The following is a 19,304-nucleotide window of genomic DNA, read 5'->3' as shown; positions in this document are numbered from 1 at the left end:
TTAAATTTATAGAAAAAAAAAGGATTTTTTTTGGAAGAATAATCAAGTAGAAAATTCTCTTGAGCAAAAAAGCTCAATAGCTGTTGATTTTTTGGCAGAGGGAAAAGCAGAGAGAACTCCCTTTTTTTTTTCACCAAAAAGCCTAATAAAATTTAACACTATATATGACTACCTATGTTATGTGTAGTATATGTAGCATGCTGGGGTGAACAGGGTGAAGAGAATCAAGGTATGTACGGTACCTGGAGGCATACAAGAATGGGTGCGAGAGCTTTTTTGTGTTGTGAATTTAGAATACCCCAGGAAGGTTTATTCCCATAGTGTTCAGAATACCGAAATGAAATCCCATTGTTATCGATTTATTGTTCACATTTTTTATCCATCCCCAGGATGGGGTTATAGTGCCAACACATATATGAATAAATATAGCATGGATGGCATAGGGGGGGGGGTGGGAGTTCAGGAAAATGGAGTAAAATCAGTGTTGTAAATTGAACATTCTCCTCCTGAATTTCTATACTATAACACTTCACGTGTAACGTTTATTTTTTCATCATCGACTGTCACCCATGGAAAATTTATTTGTAGAAAAGCTATCAGAATTTATGACATTTTACCAAGTGGAGCAAAAAAAGGGGCGGGAGGTGGTAGAAGAGGGAGGAAAGGAGAGAGAGTGAGAGCACCCATCCGCCCCCATTATTGTGTACGCACAATGTGAATTGTTGAAAGTTACGGATGAAGAAATTTGAAAGGAAGGAAAAGATGTTGAAGAGTGAAGGTTGTGCACGCACACGCGTGGTAAATTAAAGCTTTTTCCCCATAATAAATATTCCAGCCACCAAAGTGTCTAATGATACACACGACAACGTGGCTGGATAATAAAGACGCGAAGACATTTTCTTTTCTCCCTGGTGAAATTAATAAAAGCCACCCCCACACCCCACTCGCATAAATGACACAAAAATACCGGGAATGCTCACATCCCGGCGCACCCCCTCATCTCGTCGCACATCTCCCTCACAGCCACACCGCTAATATATGGAGATTCTTCACCTTACCGGGGATAAGACGCAAGATGCTTTTGCAAAATTGGCTTGTCTACCGTGGAAATTGAATTTAGAGACCATGTCGCTGAAATTTGAATTTATATACTTCAAACAATATATCTCCGGGACTTCAAATAATTTACACATTTCACTTTTTTTTACGTTTCATTTCCTACTATATATAGAGCACTAAGTATGTGCATTTGCTTTTAATAATTCTTCCATTTTTTTCTATTAAGAGAATTTATTTTATTTAGTTTATTTTTAGGCATTTGAAGATGAAGATGAGAGAATGAAATGAAAAATGTTTAATGAGGATTTTTTTAACCTTTCAAATGCCATGGAGTGGTACGTAGGCGACACTTATAGGAAGATTTCTGTGCTGTTCTAAAACGAAAATTCTCTAAAATTCAGTAGTTATTTGTTGCTTTGAAAATACTTTAAAAACTCAATGAAAAACATTTATTTTTTTAATTTAATTTCCTTTTACAGTCGTTGTGTGCGTAGTAGGACCGTCGTCAAAAAAAGTTCTCCGCGGTAAAACGGCTTCAGAATAAGGAAATTTGCTCCCAGACTGGGACAATTAGTATTCTGCCTTACCAATAGTACTAATTGTCCCACTCTGGAGGCAAATTTCCTAATTCTGAAGCCGTTTTATCGCGGAGAATTTTTTTTGACGACGGTCCTACTACGCAGACACGACTGACCTACAGTTTTACAGGAAATCAATAAAATTACAATCTTGACTACATAAATGGGAAAAGTCTCTCTAAGGTTGGCTACGTACCTTTTAAGAGTAGTTTTTCTGGCGGACAGAGGGTTAAAAATGATTTTTCTTGTCTTTGAAAATAAATGAAAATGTACCTAATTCAAGGCCTAATTAAAAAATTAATCATTTACATTATTTTTGTGGGGCAAAAATATAATTTTCCCCCTAAAATAAAGCACAAAATACCCCATATGACGGTATAGGAAGAAAATAAATACTCACAAACCTATGTACAAATTTCTAAATATTATTTTAACAGTAGAAGTAGGTATTAATTGGGAAACCAATGCACAGGTGAGTTTAATCAATGGGACCGGTTGAGCAGGTGAAGTGAAACTTTATTGCAGTTTGGTTTTGAATATATTGTAGTAATGACTAACACAGGAAATTGCATACAAAAGACTTTCCAAATGCTTTTGCACATGAGAGTTTAAATACATAAATTCCAGAGAATTGTGTGAAAAGAAATTGTCTACTCGGATATTGTTGTGGTGTAGTAGCATAAAAGGAGCAACATGACACTGTGGAATGGCAAAGGGAGTGGGCGGGGATGGTGGAAAGGAGTTTCCCGGAGGCCAAATTGCGCTAAAATGATAGCACACAAATTCTCTTATCATTGTGGTGTGGATAGCAGAAAAAATGGGGTTTAACTGGCAAAGGGTGGAAAATTATGAAGTTGCCCCTTTTTCATGCGCTCGCCTTTTCTCTCTACAACTCTGTCATCTATCTCTATTACTTTGTAGTTCTCCACCATGAGAGAAATATTGTCTGTAATGTACATAGAAGGTATTGCTATGGGAGAGAAATTATTACAAGTCATATTGAGGGAAATATGCTTATATTCGTATCTTTCAGCCATTAAAGCACATTTTCTTGTAGGCAAAACCACATATATCGAGAAAGTCCAATCGACAATAAAGCTCTCTATCTTCCGTCCGGCATTTTGATGGGCAGGGGGGCTTGAATGTCGAAGGGTTCCACACCACACTCATTGTGGGAGTCCCGAAAAGGACGTTCTTCCGCATCCCAGACAACCCCTGCTTCTCCCCCCTCGAACACACACTCTGTATAAATTTGTGCTGACTCCTCCACTCATAAATGAAGGGTTACCACACTCCATGACTTAATGGCCAGCAAGATGGTCACATACAGAGGATTTTCGCACAACCCCCTCCGCAAACCCCTTTGGTGTATTCTCTCTCTCTCTTCCTCAGTGACACTCAATTTTCTATTGTACCATATTCCCACGAGTGTATACTACCTATTTGATATAAAAATGCCACGGAAATTGGGTATTTTGCGGTTCCCACTTTTTATTACACACCCCAACCCCACCCACTGCCGCCCACTTCATCGCATATAGTCACCCCATTCTCACTCTGGCCCGTCGACACCGCACTTAGTCAAACTGATGGAAACCTTAATTTTTCTATGGGTGGAAATGTTGAGGAAAACTTTTACACTTTTTCTCATTCATTTTTCGCACCACAACCCATGCGACGATGGGCAAAATGGAGAGCAAAAACATCCCCCAATCTTCTGTGCTAGCGACGAGGGTGTGGGATGCGCGCACCAGGAAATCTGACAGTATGTGGTATTATAAGGAAGCTAGGCAATTTGTGACCAGGAAATCACGTCAATTTTTTTCTTGCTGCTATATAAATGCCAGTGTGGTGGGAAGAAAAGGAGGAAGAATATTATAATCAAAGAGACGGAGCAGTATAGGAAAAAGTTACTTTTTTTCTGTATATAAGAGCCTAATGAAGAATCTCAAAATCAAGTGAGGGGTGTATTTTTTTTTCAGGGAAGTTTTGGGCTTTGAAATTTTTCTCTTTTAAGGGCGACGACATGGGGGAAATTTGCAGTTTAGAGGGCTTCTTGGCAAGTTTCTGTGGAAGATGGTGTGTTGATTTGAAGGCAAAGTGGAGGCGCCTGAGCTTGAGTTACTTGTGAGCTTTCAAATAAATCTTTTGATAAATTTTCAAAATAAATTCGTTCATTTTCTTCTAAGAATTCAGAATAAAAATTAATTCAATTTAAATTTAAATGTAAGGAATGGCTTTGTTGCAACTTTAATAAAGGAAAAGGGAACTTTTGAAGCCAACTTTCAGACGAACCGCAAGTATGAAGATGTTGAAATGCAATTGCAAAGATTCAGACAAACATTGACTGACTTTCAATTTACTTTTCAAGGTTCTGAGAATTTTTATTCAGCAGAAAATTGAGATAAAAAAAAATCCCTAAATAGAAATTCTTCGGAGAATTCTGCAATACTATTCCTCTTGTATTATTTAGGAACTTATTTCCGATGCTAATGCCACGGGATTTGAGCCAAAGCAACATCCAGCTAATCACTGAGGCATTTCCAAACATTCAGTTTGGGTATTTCCAAGTATATAATAATTCTTGCAATTCCTCCAAATTATCTTACATTTGCTTTATCATTCTGCACACATCGTGCGGTATTCACGTTGAGGAAGGGGATATGAAGCTTCCAAACCACAATCATGCGTGGATAAAGCTGTAATTGATTGTGTGGTACAATTTGAATTCCAATAATATGTGGATTCATTCCAATAATTTGCGGTATTCATCCTTAAATCGCAAAGCATACACTACACACATACACGCACACGTAAATGTACAATTGAGACAATAAGGAGGGTTGAAAATACATACATACACTACACATAATAATAAATCGACACCATTCTGACGTTGTTGCGCTTCAATTAAGTCAATTAGAATCGTTCAACAGAAATCGTGACTGTTGTATTAAATAAATACATACAGTACTATATAGTGAAGTCTGTGGGAGAGATATTTTCCACAGAACCCCACCCTCAATGGGGAAAAGGAGAAGGAAAAGAATCCGTATGGCATTTTCGTTAAAAGGAGCGAGAACCCCTCTCCTCGTGCTCCCCAACAGGGAAAAAGGAGAATCTATAAATCCACATTTCTTGCCAAGTTATGGCCGAGCAAGAGTACCCTTCCAATCCACCGTTGCTCCCCCCAACGCTCTTTCCTCCACTGTTGACCCGATATTCGTGTTGGGGCTGGCAATGGTGGCTAATCAGTATGGAGTTTGATGGTATACATAGTAGAAAACCATGGCAGAAGGACGATGTGATATAATAATAAGACAAAACGACGTTCAATTTAGAAATCCCGTATATACAATTCATTCTCTCACTCTTCCCACCCACTCACTCAACCCTCCTTTCAAATATCTTTTGACTTCCTCACACTTTGCTATGTACAATGCTATTGTAAATAGGTATGTATATATGTGTTTTGCAACATAATGGAATTAATTAATGAGGCGATATTGTAATTAATTCGTGAACAAGTAGAATGGGAGGGACGTTATTATCATGCAGATATTGTTATTGTAATTGCTTTTTATTCGGGAAAATTCTAAGAATATATTTTCTTGGATTTTATGTTGTATAAATTGGGATATAATTGGAAAATTTTAGGGAAAATTATAAGGGAGACTGGGGTGGAAAAATTCTGATCATTTGAGGGCTTTGCGAAAGCTCAAAGAGGAGCTTTTCTTTCTTAGAAAATTTTAATAAGAAATTGTTTTAAGGATTGTTTATTTAGGGCGGAATTCACTACTCAGTCGGGCTTAAAATTTAAGTCGGTTTTGAAGTCGATCTTAAGATTTAAGGTCAGTTATTTAAGTCTGATTTAAAATTTTTAAAATAAAAAAAAAGTAAAATGAAAAGTAATGAAATAAAATAAAGTAAAATGAAATGAAATAAAATAAAATAAAATTAAATTAAATTTAAAAAAAAAATATAATAAAATAAAATAAAATAAAATAAAATAAAATAAAATAAAATAAAATAAAATAAAATAAAATAAAATAAAATAAAATAAAATAAAATAAAATAAAATAAAGGGCGGAGGGGCAGATTTCACTACTCGGACTTTAAATTTTAAGTCGATCGTAAGGTTTTAAGTCAGTTTTTTTTAAGTCGGGCTTGGATTTTCCTGAGTTGTCCTGGAAAATAATTAAGATTTTCTGATTAAAGAACAAATTTATTTTATTTTAGTTATTTTATTTTATTTTATTTCCTTTTATTTTATTTCCTTTTATTTAATTTTTATTTTCTTTTATTATCTTTTATTTCCTTTCCTTTTATTTTATTTTAGGTATTTTATTTTATTTTTTATTGTATTTTAAAAATTTTAAGTCAGACTTAAAACCTTAAGATCGACTTCGAAACCGACTTAAATTTTTATCTGACTGTAAAATTGTTTAGAAACCTCATTTTAGAACCATAATTCTTGAAATTTTGCCTAAAAGATTCTAAAACTCACCCTCTAATTCAATTTATTTGATTTTCTGTGAAAGTAAAAACTTTTCAATTTATGTTTTATGCATTGAAAATGAATAAAAAAAATTCCAATAGTATGAAGAAAGCTTTTACAAGCCTGAGGAAAATCTTTCAATTTAAATCTAATATAAATTGCCAATCAATCACGAATGTATCGTACAATTCAAATATTTGCAAGTCGTACGCATATTTGGTGGCAGAGTGTTATCTGTATGTTGCCAGGCGGCTAACACACAGTTCAAGTTTCTTTTCTTCATCACGCAAAAGCTTCGGATATATTCTAAGTCATCAGCATGGACGTGGTGGGAAAAGCCCGTCGTGTGATGTGAAAACAGAAAGGTTCTCATTCAATTACCAATAATAAGGAATTGTGAAACATGTGTAGCATAAGAGTACGATGCTGGTGGCAGCCACTTCAACTTGTTATATGTAATAATGCTTTGAGCAATTTTGTGCCTCACACCGCCCCCCCATTCCGCCCCAAAGGAGAGCCCCATTTGCCAAAGTATATTCGAAGGGAAACCTAAAGAATCGATTTATCTTCCTTTACCCCTTGTGTGTGTGAATCCAGCTTCTCGCACCGTCTTCTCGCATTGGACTAGTAGTGCAAAACGAAGTTTTCTTATTGCCATAATATTCAACTTTCATGCGGAGGTATAGAACCACCACCCGTTTTGTCTGAGAAATTTATAGACAGATAGAACGTCTGGAAAGCTTGCAACAATCTTGTTTCCTGAGAGATTTTTTTTTCTTGCTTTTCAATGGATTTTTCTTTACCAGAGGGAATAAATCTAATAATTTTTAGGGTATTTTCTCGTGTATTTGTAGGCATTTTCCCGTAACTATCTATCATTATATTTTCTTGCTGAGGTTCGCATGTCAATTGCTTACAAAAAAAAAAACATTATTTGGGAACTTTAAATGGAACTTCTTGGCGGAGCTTCTTGTTGGAAGTAGGAAGTCGACAGGATAGAGAGTAAAGTGGTGCAGAGAGACTTCCGAATGGGTGGAAAATAAGCACCATTAAACTGGGGAAATTCAACAGTCATTTCCATGGAATTGAGTTATTATGGAATAATTGTGACAATTAATTCCCATTTTAAATTTATGTCTTCCCATGCGATGCTGCTGGCTCACTCAGCCCCAAACTCGGAAATAGACATTCTAACATCATAAATTTCCTCCGTAATTGATTTCCCGAAGTGAAATTTGATCTCTTTTTCCCCCTTTTCACCCCTCATCCATTTTATCTTTCACCCTCAATTTCTCATTGGGTCATCGCACTTACCACCCGTTTGCAATTTTCACATCTTTTCCAAACTACCCCTTACCCCGTATCCAAAGCAGCCCCTCTTGTACCCACCCACCCCCCTCCAGCCCATATTAAGTGTTCCCATCCATATAATAAAATACTATTGCTCGGGAGTTTTCCGCAAAGTTTTAAAATTGCAACCACTCGTCGGTGAAATTTATGGATTGAATTCACTAACTTTAATTTATTGCTTGTTATGTTCACCCGTGTATTAGTGGTTCTTTAGATTGGAAAACATTCCCCATAAAGCCACCAATATTGCTTTCAACTAAGATTTATATTCTCCTTCAAAGTATTTTTTTTTTTACTAAACTTGTTAAAATGTTTCTCATCAACTTTTCAAGAAAGTTTTCATATTTTACATTTTAAAGAAAAAAAATTTAGATATGAATTAGATTATTATTGTAGCAATTTGCCTTCTTTTGAGATTGTTCTCATTCGAAAACTTTTCACAATATATCATATTAATTTGCCTCAAACTCAAATAAATGCAACTTTAAATACCTACATACATATAAAGTTTCCTAAACTATTCTTTTTATATGTAGAAAAGTCAAAGTCTACGAGTCATGCATGGGGAACTTGGGCACAACTTTCTGATATCCACCACACTGAACGTTCATAGATGAAAGGAACTGTGTGTTAAATATATATGTATGTATATCTACGTATTTTCTTCTTTTGGAAGGCCAAAGCAGAGAGTAAAAACCGAGTGAAACTTTGCAATACATTCAAATAAATTTAAGTTTCGTTTAACAATTTTCTTTTTATATGTAGCTTGTTTTCTGTTTTCTTGTTACCTCTAAAATGTATGCCGACGGATGGGAGAGAGAGGTGGTTGGGTGGCATGTGGGTGAAATATTTTGGTGAAAGAGGGATTTTCTAGGAAAGTTGAAAGTTTCTTCTTCTCAAAATGCTACATATAGCTGCTTTCTGAGGATTAATTGAAAAGTTTCTCCCATTGTGAAAATATATAACCCTACATATCATATTGTGGAGATAAAGTATACCTACTAAAATATAATGTAGGTATACATATAGTTGGAAAATGAGGGAAAACGTAGATAAATATACACAAAACTAAAATATAAATTTTATTATTGTTAAATATTTGTTTAAGCTTGTAAGGAAAATTTGGGGAAAGGAAATTTTCGGTGAAGGATTTATAATTAATTATTATTTTTAATTTAATTTTATACAGGGGTGTATTCAGGGATTTATTTAATGGGGGGTGTTTGAGTAGAGATTCCTTTTAAGCAAAAATCCATAAGTTTTCTACGCGTATTAGAAATTAATAATTTTATCATTATATTTGGGAGATTGTGTGTATAAATTACCATGTAAAATAATGATCACTTTGTCACCCCAAAATTAATTCATGGAGCGTATTAATGTAATCCTCTAAATAAATGAATGGGGGTTGGAACTATATTCACTAAACTAACTTGTTGGTACATTAAGCATCAAAATAACACCCAATCATTATACGCATACAAACGTATGGGTTATATTGTAGGTCTAGGAGCATAGAAACATATGCAATGGTCGCATATTAATGAAAATGTTTATGGGTGAAATGTTTAATTTTGCATTCCATTAATTCTCATTATTATTTACGAGAGAAAATACAGCTCATTTGATAAAATGAGCTGAACCCACACACACATTTTATGGGGCTTAATATGTAGCATGATTGTTGTCAAAATAAATAAAAGGAGCATTCTTGCATATTTAAATTCAACATCCACGCCATTTAGCATTAATGATTTATCAAATTTTGCAAAAAAAAATATTTTGTGCATTTTGCGCAGCTTTGAAAGCTCATTTTGAAGCTTTTGAGCGCTGAAAATTCAATAAATCCCAGATATAGTTATTGCAGCAATAGATTTTGTGTTGAAATCCATTTCTTTTGTAAACACTTTCAGCAAACAATCCGCCGTCCCCATAAGTACTTTCTTCAGCCAATTCTCGGCCAAATTATTTAAATCCCATTTTTTTCTTCTGTTCAACACTGAAAAGCCTCCCTCCCATAAATCCCCAAATGCTATGTCACCACCACCGATATAATAAAGTGAAAAAAAAGGAGGAATTGAATGGAATAACAAGGACACAAGCGGAGTTTGTGGAGAAAATATGCTGGAAAACACCACTTAAAACATCTTTTCATGGTGGAACAACTCCAAGAACATTTCTCCATCAATATTTATAACCTCATATCGTATTCCATATGACACTGCGGGATATGTATGTTGTGTGAGAGAAGGGGAGTTGTACCCAATTCAAAGGGAGGGGGGTTTTGGTCATTAAATGGTGCCGGCGCCAGTTGGAGGACTATCAAAGTCAACAATAAAATGCTGAAATCAGTTTCACCAGAGCGCAACACCACCATGTCACTGTGACGACAAACTTTAATATTTCCCAAAACCCCCCTTTTGCTATGTTTACTTAATAAACCTTCCCCCCACCCCCAACCCACCCCCGTATACTATGTATGTATGGAGTGTATGATTTCGGGAAGTTATACGCCACTTATCCAAGTTTTATGTACATCCAATCGAGAATATATTTGGAAAGGAAAAACAAGATTTTCCTCTGAAAGAACAACAACATATTGTTTTCCGTTTTTCCCATGAATATTATTTTTACATTTTAATTCATTCCCTTGTACGCGTTCCTTTTGAATTTCATTATAAATTTTCTTATTTGTATTTTGGGGAAGAACTACGTATGTATACGTTGCTCTACTACACACCACATCTTTGGCAGCTTCTTTGTCTTTGCCCAAAATGCGCAAAAAGATATAAAAACAACGCGCATTTACAGCAGTTTTTCCTGCTTTTCCCATCTTGGTTGTAATTACAACCAATGATCATGGGGTTGGAAAAGCAAATTTTTGCAGCTTCTCAGAATTTATCTTTTATTTTTCACTACATATTCTATGAAATATTATTTATTTTTGAGTTTAAATAAATGTTTTAGTAGGTATATAATATGGTTGACCTGTTTTCTAATTTTCTGTTTTATTATTAATTCTATTAAATAATTATTTAATAATTTTCAAAAGAGCTTTTCCATGAAATCTCCTCTCAAAGTGTATTTGAGTTAAATTAAGTAGGAACGTTGAATGATTCAAATTTGATGGGAAACTCTAAAACCTCAACATGTTAATTATTATTCATTAAAATTTTACATATTTTAATTAAATACCTGTCATTGCTGAGGTAACGCGCGTATTTAGCGGGATATTCAGGAAAAACTTTACCCCCCAAATTGGTGAGGAAAATTAAATTCGCATACTTTTGCCATGACCAATTTTTGGGACAGAGAAACACATAGAATTTCTTTCACATGCATATATAGCAAAATATGGATATTTTATATTAAATATGTGCTTGTTTAAACTATTTTGTGGTATTATATTACAAAACCACCCTTGTCGTGTAAATGAAACTATCTCTCCGTGATAAAAGTTTAAACTTTGTTGAAAATTATTTCCACTTTTAGTTAGTGGTTGGGACATGATGCTGCTGTTTTTGCTTATACCTATGTAGCATCCATATACACCTCTTTTTAATTATTCAATTAACAATCTCATTAAAATTGCCATGGAAAATTTATGTTTAGATGTTGATGTTTTACCTGTGACAAGATTGGCATGATGAAATTGGCAAACTGCATCAGCTTCAAACCATGAGATTTTGTCCCGGAAGAAGCGGTAGAATACGGAGAAGCCCTCCTGAGGCAGTGTCCAAGTGTTGCTAATATTTACCTGGAAGCAGTAAACAAGACGGTGGCATATTATTAATTTAGTTGATTAATTTTCTCCTCGTCTAAAGTTCCTCGCTTTCCCTCAAACCCATACCGCCCCCCCCCCTTCCTCCTTGGAAGCTCATTCTCATATACATAGCACAGTGTAGCTGACTCCCTGTCCTCGGGAATTACTCTTTCATGACACTCCCACCCCTCATCTTCACTTTGGTGGAACTTCTTACCATAGTAAATTCCCAAGGAATATTTATCTGCAAGGAATGCCATCTCCTTTGGAATATGCATCCAGGAGGGATTTAAACGGGAAGCAGGGAGGGGGTGGAGGGAGAAATTTATATCGTGTACATAACATTGCTGAGAATAAGACAAGCATGGTCGTCTTGTATGAACGAACATAGTTCTGTCCCTGGTGCTCACCTCAACCCATCGTACTTCGCCCCGGTACAACAATTAGGTGTCAATGTTTGCCTTTTAGTTTCATGCACATGAATTCATCGCATATATTAATTGTTAGAATAAATATTTTGAATTTCAATAATTTTTCAGCTTAAATATTTAGAAGATTTATAATATTCTTGAAAATATTTGGTGCATTTTATCCATTTTACCAAACACTTTTATTCCACACTGAGAGACTTCTAAATGCAATATTTTATATAAATCATTTTCCTTTTGAAATTCAAACAAATATTCGTCATTTATTTTTTTTTCATAATTTTTCTTCATCTCTAGAAGTTTATGTTTGAGAGATAAATAAAAATGCATATATCACTCATATTCTTGACAAAAAAAATCTGTCTAATAAAAATAGAATAAATGGTGAGGATAAAAATGCATGTGACATGAATTAAAAGCTTTATTTTAGCGTTGACATAGAGAAGAGGGGCACAAGGGGTTGCATATGAATTTATGCAGATATTCTGCATGCATAATGTATTGAGGGCGATGGGGCAAAAATGGTTTTTTTTTTCACTGTGTGCATGTCCTGAAGAATATGAGATGGACTTGCCCATGAGAGAGACTTTGCAAGTTCAGCGGAGAGTTTTCTACCTATAAAAGGCAGCATGAAGAGAATGGCAGGAAGGTTAAAATTCATCATAGCAAGAGCAGACAATGTGCCCCAGTTTTATTCCTCACAGCGCTGCTTGTGTACAGAATAATGACGAAAAATTTACACCACATAACATCGTGTGAAATGGCATTTTCTCGCATTTACCCTCCTGGGTGGCTAAAGGGGGGTGGTGCTCTTTTTTTTTATCCTCTCTCAGCTCACCATTCATTCCCAGTGCCACCGAATAACTCTCAGCTGTATGTGGATTAACAAAGTTTCTTCGTGTGTATAACAAAAAGATTCACACTTCCCGTTTCTGCCCGCCATTTAGGGAAGTTCTTTTCGGTGTGGAACTTCCTCGCAAGTGTGGGCGTGGGATAGCGACATCCTATGTAGTTTAGCCCCCGAGAGAGAGAGAGAGTGAATAAGACATGTTTGCCAGGGATTATGCAAATTTTTTTTGTACTTTTTTCATTGTCATGGGGTGCAAGGAACAAGGAGTAGTAAACTTTCATGCTTCCGCATCCACTAAACTCACACAGCACCCCCAGCAATACATTCATTCTTTACTTTATCCTTTCGCCTACAATGCCTGCGCCACCACCCATCACTTTGTTTTGTGAGAGGATGGCCTCTCTTGGCATGGAATGAAGGCAAATGACACAAAATGTTGAGTGAAAAAAAAGAAACGTGGAATGAGGCGGATGCCCAGATTTTCATTACCATAATTGAAAACGGAAGGAACTCAAATGCACCCAGGGATATATTTATATGACAGCTCCACTCCTTTCTATCTCACACAACATTTTGCTAATGACACCAACACCCCTCATGCCTTTTTTATTATATTGTGGAAATAAAATTTAACTAAGAAAAAAAAATGGGAAAGTGTTGGAAGAAATTAGATTTTCTTCACATTGAAAATATGCCCCAAACTTTTGCCTAAATTAATTTTTTGCTTTGGATGTTTGATGTTAAAAAAATAGAAAGAATAATCTGTTTAAATTAACCTTGCAGCTATGCTTCACCACATAAATAACCAGTAAACAATGAAAACGCTTTATACGAATTCTTTAGCCAATCAGAATGCTTCTCAAAAGCACAGAATCTTCTTATTAATTTACATTTCATTAATAAAAGAAAAAATTCAAAGTAAATCCTGGATAATTAATAAGGAATAAGAGATTGGCAGGATTAACTATTTATTATGTATGTAGGTAGCTATCGTACCTATGTATGTACATAGTTAAATGAATAAAGCATCCGTGATGTAATAAATAATGCAACAACACCATGTATCATGTAAACAGCTCAATCTACCTTTGGGGGTCATTTTATTGATTGAATTCGTTAAATGTATAACCAAAAGGTAAATGAGAAAACTACCACCGACCTGGATTTTGATTTTGATTGTGCAAAAAAATTGGTTATTTTTGTGAACTTTTAATCTCCCTTTTTTCCCAGTTCAAAGGGCACGCTGCGCATTTGCAATCAAATGGTGGAATGTAATACCGGGGAAAATCCATCAGAGAGGGAGAGTTCAAAAGCAAAAGATTCAATAAATTCAACTGTCTAGTTCATTTATTATTGATTTTCCCCAAATGATGAGAGAATATATCAATAAAGTTTCATTGGAATTCCTATTGAATTACCAGCAAAGAGAGTGTATGAATAAATTTATTTCACGCCCAAATGCTACCTAAATACGTAATGAAATGTCTGGCATTTTCCTTTTATAAAATTCCCATTCTTCTCATTTCACCTCATGTATTTTATAGACTCTCTTCTGTTCTCACTCTGTGCAATTCAACTCCTCCACAATCTCCATTTATATTTCCCATTTTACACGCGGGAATCCCCTTCTTGCCCTTCAATGCCTCTCAATGTTATTGTCACAAGACGTTGAGTGTAAAAGCAGACAACACCCTCTGAAAATTAGCTGAAAATAGGGCCAGGCAATAAACATAAACAATGCGGAAAGACATGACCCATATTGTCGGTATTTGATTCATTCTTCACACATTACACGTCATAAAGTACCCGGAAGCTAATCAGACTGGGAATTAGGTTTAATAATCCGAACAGAGATATTATTTTGTGGAAAAGAAAACTTGTCTCACACACTCAAATTGTATTCTTCCTCCTCCTTCCACCCCATTTATGCGCCTTATTCCCCCAACTTCGCCAAAGCTGTGAGATCATTTCATTTTTGGAGTTAAACGAAAATCACGAGAGTGTAAAATAAATTCTCTGCGTCTCCGAGGATATTTCCTCCTCCTGTGTGTTGGGTCGTAATCCCTCCCCCATATCCAGACTTTACGATGCAATCCTCGCATGTCTTACAATTTTTTTCTTAGGCATATACTCTATCTAAAAAAAAATTAATAGACAAACTCAAATAAAAAATGTGGAAATGTAAAAAAATACGCTGTTTATATTAAATTTTTATTATGCTCTGTGCTTTTTTCATACGGTGATAAGATTATGGTTATTTAGAAAGTCAATAACCCTTTCCTCGTGAAGCTTAGAGAGAAGAAAATTCCTCTAAAATCGAGTAATTAAATTCTTCGTATAAAAAATATGAAAAGTTTTCTTATCAATTTTATTGGGAAGTAATATTTTTTTGATTCCATTACTATTATTTTCTTAAAGAAACTATTAAGAAAAGTCGTTTAGGGAATTGAAAGAAAAGCTTTTGGAGACTTCTTTTAATTCAACACTTTCTGAATATCAAATATGTTGAATTCTCAGAAGAAATATAAGCTTTGAAAAGCTTTTTTTCAGTGTTTGTACAGCATATTAAAAAATATATTTTTGCCATATTTTATGAGAACAATTTAGCCATGTTTTGATGATTCTAATTTCCGGGGAAATAAACTAAAGCTCTTTCATTGCATATTTTTTTTGTTAACATTCAATTAACTCTGGTGGATGGGATGAGCTAACATAGTTCATTGGAAGTCAAGAGGGGATGTATTAATTAACTTTTGCTGACGATTAGAGCCAAACATATCGGGGAGGATGCAATAAATTTTATGGAAAGCATCATGAAATTTTACGATGTTGATCACCAATAACCTTTTTATTCGCTCAATTTCTCTCCACTCTTGTACAAAACTCTCATTTTATTTTTGCTACCTTTGACGATAAAAATTTATGTGATATTGCCCTGAATAGATGTATCCTGCTCAATGCTAAAATGTGTACTCGAATTAATGGACTTGTATGGTGCTTTATACCTTCCCCCCTTGTGCTTCATCCACTTCATCTCTCTGCAAATCTTTTTTTCTCTGTATCCATGACCTTTTCTCGTGTGATGTCGAAGAAGAGAGAGAAAGAGCGTCACTTCTACCACCCCCATCTTCTATCCGGAAATAGGTGCCCTTATGATTTTTCCGGTGGCGCAACAAACACAAAATTCCCTCCCGATTAGGTTCTAGTAGCTGTACCACCTACACCCCTCTTCGATACATTAAAAAGGTACACAGAGAAAGGAGAGTAAAAGGAGGATTCTCTGCCTCAAAAGCATTTCGTCCTTTTTATCATTTATTCCCTATCCTCATGCGAAAGCATCACTGATGGCGGTGAAAAAGCACAATGAAATACATAAGGGAGCGATAAGATAAGACGTGAAATATATAGTATTTTTTACTCTCCGCAAACAAGCGGCAACATTTGGATTTCCTCCCATTTCTCTTCCTATATACCTACATACATATTAGTGCTCATCCTCCCTTTGAATGTACGCTGAGAGTGGGCAAAAGGGAATCTCCACCCACCCAATCCAAATAATTTCAAATATATCTACTAAATCCTATTGGAAGCTACTATATATTAGTTAAACCATGTCCACGTGCTGTGTAAAATGCCGAAGCGCCTCAAATGGCCGAAGCTCGCGCAAGGGACGACAATGTGATCAATTTATGACCCCTTCGTCCCATCACACATTCGCAATAAAATGCAAATGATGAAAATGCAGCACAAGTGACGGAGACAAACACGGTTGTCAACACTTCCGGTGTGCAGGGGCGTAAACAACTTACCACCACACCCCCCTCAAAAATAATATTATTGACAAATTACTCGCTCGAACTTTCTGCTGTCATTTCATTGATAAACGACGTGTCCAGTGCGACAAATTTTTTGAACATTAAGTAGGTCATCGTGAATGGAATTTTGTCATGGTTAAATGCAAGAGATGAGCCATGATATAGTGTTGAATTTTTCATTTTAACACTATGAGTGGAACTTTATTGCCATCTATCATTTCGATTGGATCAATTGAATTGCCATTAAAAATAAATTAAAAAATATTTCAAAAAATAGCATTGATATTTTAACAATTCTCCGAAATTGGTGTAATCGTTAAAATTATTATTGTTATTCCACGACCGCAATAATAGAGGTGTACTGGAAGGATCAATAAATACCTATATATTTTTTTTAATTCTCTCGTGGATATTGTGGTGCGGTACGATATAATTTTGAGAATATTAAAAAATTTCAAGCTTGATTTATCTATTAAATTAAAAACGTTAGAATGAAATAAATAATTTTAAACGAGAGAAAGAGAATTCTATCATATCCGAGGGCACAGTCTATAACCAAGAGTAACTGCATAATACGATGTTTCGAGAGCTTTAATCTCTCTTCATCAGGCCCACAAGTTTTTTGAAAACATTTATTTTACATTTTCGATATTCTGTGTATTAATTTACCGACAGAATACAAACTAATCAAAGAAAATTCTCTTATTAAAGTTCTTCCTAACTTTTTTCTTTAATTTTTCTTCGTTTTTTTTTTTGGTTAATTATCATAATTTTCCAGAGATCTTTATAAAAATTTTCGAATTTTTCTTAATTGTTTGTTTTCCTGTAGACTACGATGAAAATCAAACCTACCTTGATAGTGCAAGAGTTTCTACTTGGTTTTTGATCAGCTTTTTCTTATTTTTTTTTAGTGATTTTCCTAATTTTCAAAATATTTCCTTAACTTTTCCGTGGTTTTATTTATTTTTCATGTCTTTTCCTAATTTTTTCATTTTCAATTTTTTTCTTACAATTCGTTAGTTGTAATATTTTTGGTATTCTGTGAAAAATCTTATAAGATTTTGACGTTTTTCTTTCATTCTTTAATCGTCTTTTAGCTGTGATTTGAAAGGAAAATTACTTTTCTATGACTTTTTAAAAATATTTCTGACTGTTTTCTAGAAGAAAAAAATAGAATGATTTAAAAATATCAATTGTTAAAATCTTAAAACTTTTAAGTTGTTAGAAAAGAAAAGATTTTTATTAGAATCTACCGCATTCGGTGGAAGAACCACAGAATTATTTAAACAATTTTCAATTTAGTTTTCTAAGCCAATCAGCTAGGTTTTTACTACCTACATAGTACATAATAAAGTATATATATTTTGATTACCATTAGAAAGTTAGTTTAGAATAATATATGGTTTGCACATGAGCCATTCTGTGAATGTTAAATAAATTTTAATGGTGTCATTCAATGAGAAAGCCGTCGTTCTCTCACTATTCTAGCATGGCAACTGTCTCCTCCATGTTCAGGAAGGGGCCTGCAGTACTGCAGAACTTGGGGCATGTGTGTTGTGAAAGTCTAAAAAGGGCGCTCCATTTCGGTGCATAGAGGTTACTACTTCACACTGGGGTGGATGGAAATTTATAGTGTTACAACAAGAGTATATATATCATTATTTATGGATGAGAAAAGTGGATACTATTGGGGCATCCTGCGGTGGTGTCTCTCTGTGACCTGGACCGTCACTCTGGCTTTCATATATATATTTTCATTTTGGAGGGTTGATTTGGGGCCAATTCCATGCTCATAGACCCCACATGGTGCACCCAACTAGACATGAAGGATTGCACAATGTTAGTACAAGAGCATAGAGGGGCCAGGGAGGACATTAGATTGGTCAATGCCTGACAACTCAGGCTGTTTCAGACGAATTGATTATGAATATTGAATACTACCAAAGCTCTATGATACGGAGGCGTTTCACCTCACTCCAGAATATATCGTTCATGTCCATTCTATTTGCTATAAAATTTATATATTGTAAAAGGTGAAGTGCAATTCAACATTTTCACCATCACACAACACAACATAATGTATACGTAAAAGTATATAATATTTTCTGTTGGGATCCGAGAAATTTTACCCCTTTTGGGATGGATACATTTTGTATTATATATAATTTTATATATAAATATAATGTAATATGTGCATGTGACGTTGGGACTGAAGGACAAATGGAGGGTGCATCCACCACTCTCTCCCACTGGATTCTGCCTGCAACAAGGACACTTGAGGATATGTGAGTGTGAAGTTTGGAAAAGTTTGCGCGAGAGGTTTGCAATTAGTTGAAAAATTGATTCTCATATTTTCAAATAAACGAGAAAACTTTTCACAACCAACGCTCCTCTGTACAAATGAGAGGATGTGTGTGCTGGGCAAAAATGGGGAGAAATGGTGTATGTTATAACCGTGCAATTCTACGCGAAAAAGGGGGGGTGGTGGTGTACGATGTATTTCTCGAGCAATGTCGATGATACCACTGTGCTGTGTAAATATTTACAACCTCTTAAGCACCATCAGACGCTCTTTCCGAGCTCTGTGCGCTCTGCCAAGTCCTTTACCTCGGTGTTTGAGCTTGGAAAACTAGCGCGGAGTTTGTGAGATCCTCATAAATACATAGGGTGCTACATAAAGTTTCCACCCCCTCTTCCTGCCATATATCTCACACCGCCTCCCCATGTGCACGGATGAGGTAGTGAGGGGGGCCTATGAGGAAATTTGATGGAGGAGCACCCGATGGGAAGAAGCAACTTATGTTGTTGCTCCTTATAAGGAGCAATTGCCCTAAAGGCACCCCACTCTTCCTGGCGTCTTTTGTTTGGTAGCATCTCTCTCTCGCGCAACAAAGTAAATATCGTCAGCTTTTGAAATTGCTTCAACGGAGGCTGAGAAAATATTTTCTTTAAAAAAAAATGTT

At 35.2% G+C, this 19,304-nt stretch overlaps 1 protein-coding gene across 2 annotated transcripts in view; it reads right to left on the bottom strand.

Annotated features, from left to right (window-relative positions):
• The window catches only part of LOC129788589 (uncharacterized), a 95,401-nt gene that overhangs the window by 28,247 nt on the left and 47,850 nt on the right, over window positions 1-19,304 (bottom strand). For both annotated transcript variants that reach the window (XM_055824789.1, XM_055824787.1), the window contains exon 2: window positions 11,113-11,242. Coding sequence is in view for 1 of the 2 variants with exons in the window: in XM_055824787.1 (XP_055680762.1) it covers window positions 11,113-11,242 (130 nt within the window). In the remaining variant the exon portion in view is untranslated. The remainder of the gene's footprint in view (window positions 1-11,112; window positions 11,243-19,304) is intronic.

The sequence above is a fragment of the Lutzomyia longipalpis genome, chromosome 2, assembly GCF_024334085.1.
Source record: "Lutzomyia longipalpis isolate SR_M1_2022 chromosome 2, ASM2433408v1".
NCBI classification, from domain to species: Eukaryota; Metazoa; Arthropoda; class Insecta; order Diptera; family Psychodidae; genus Lutzomyia; species Lutzomyia longipalpis.
This window is presented reverse-complemented; position numbering and strand designations above follow the sequence as displayed.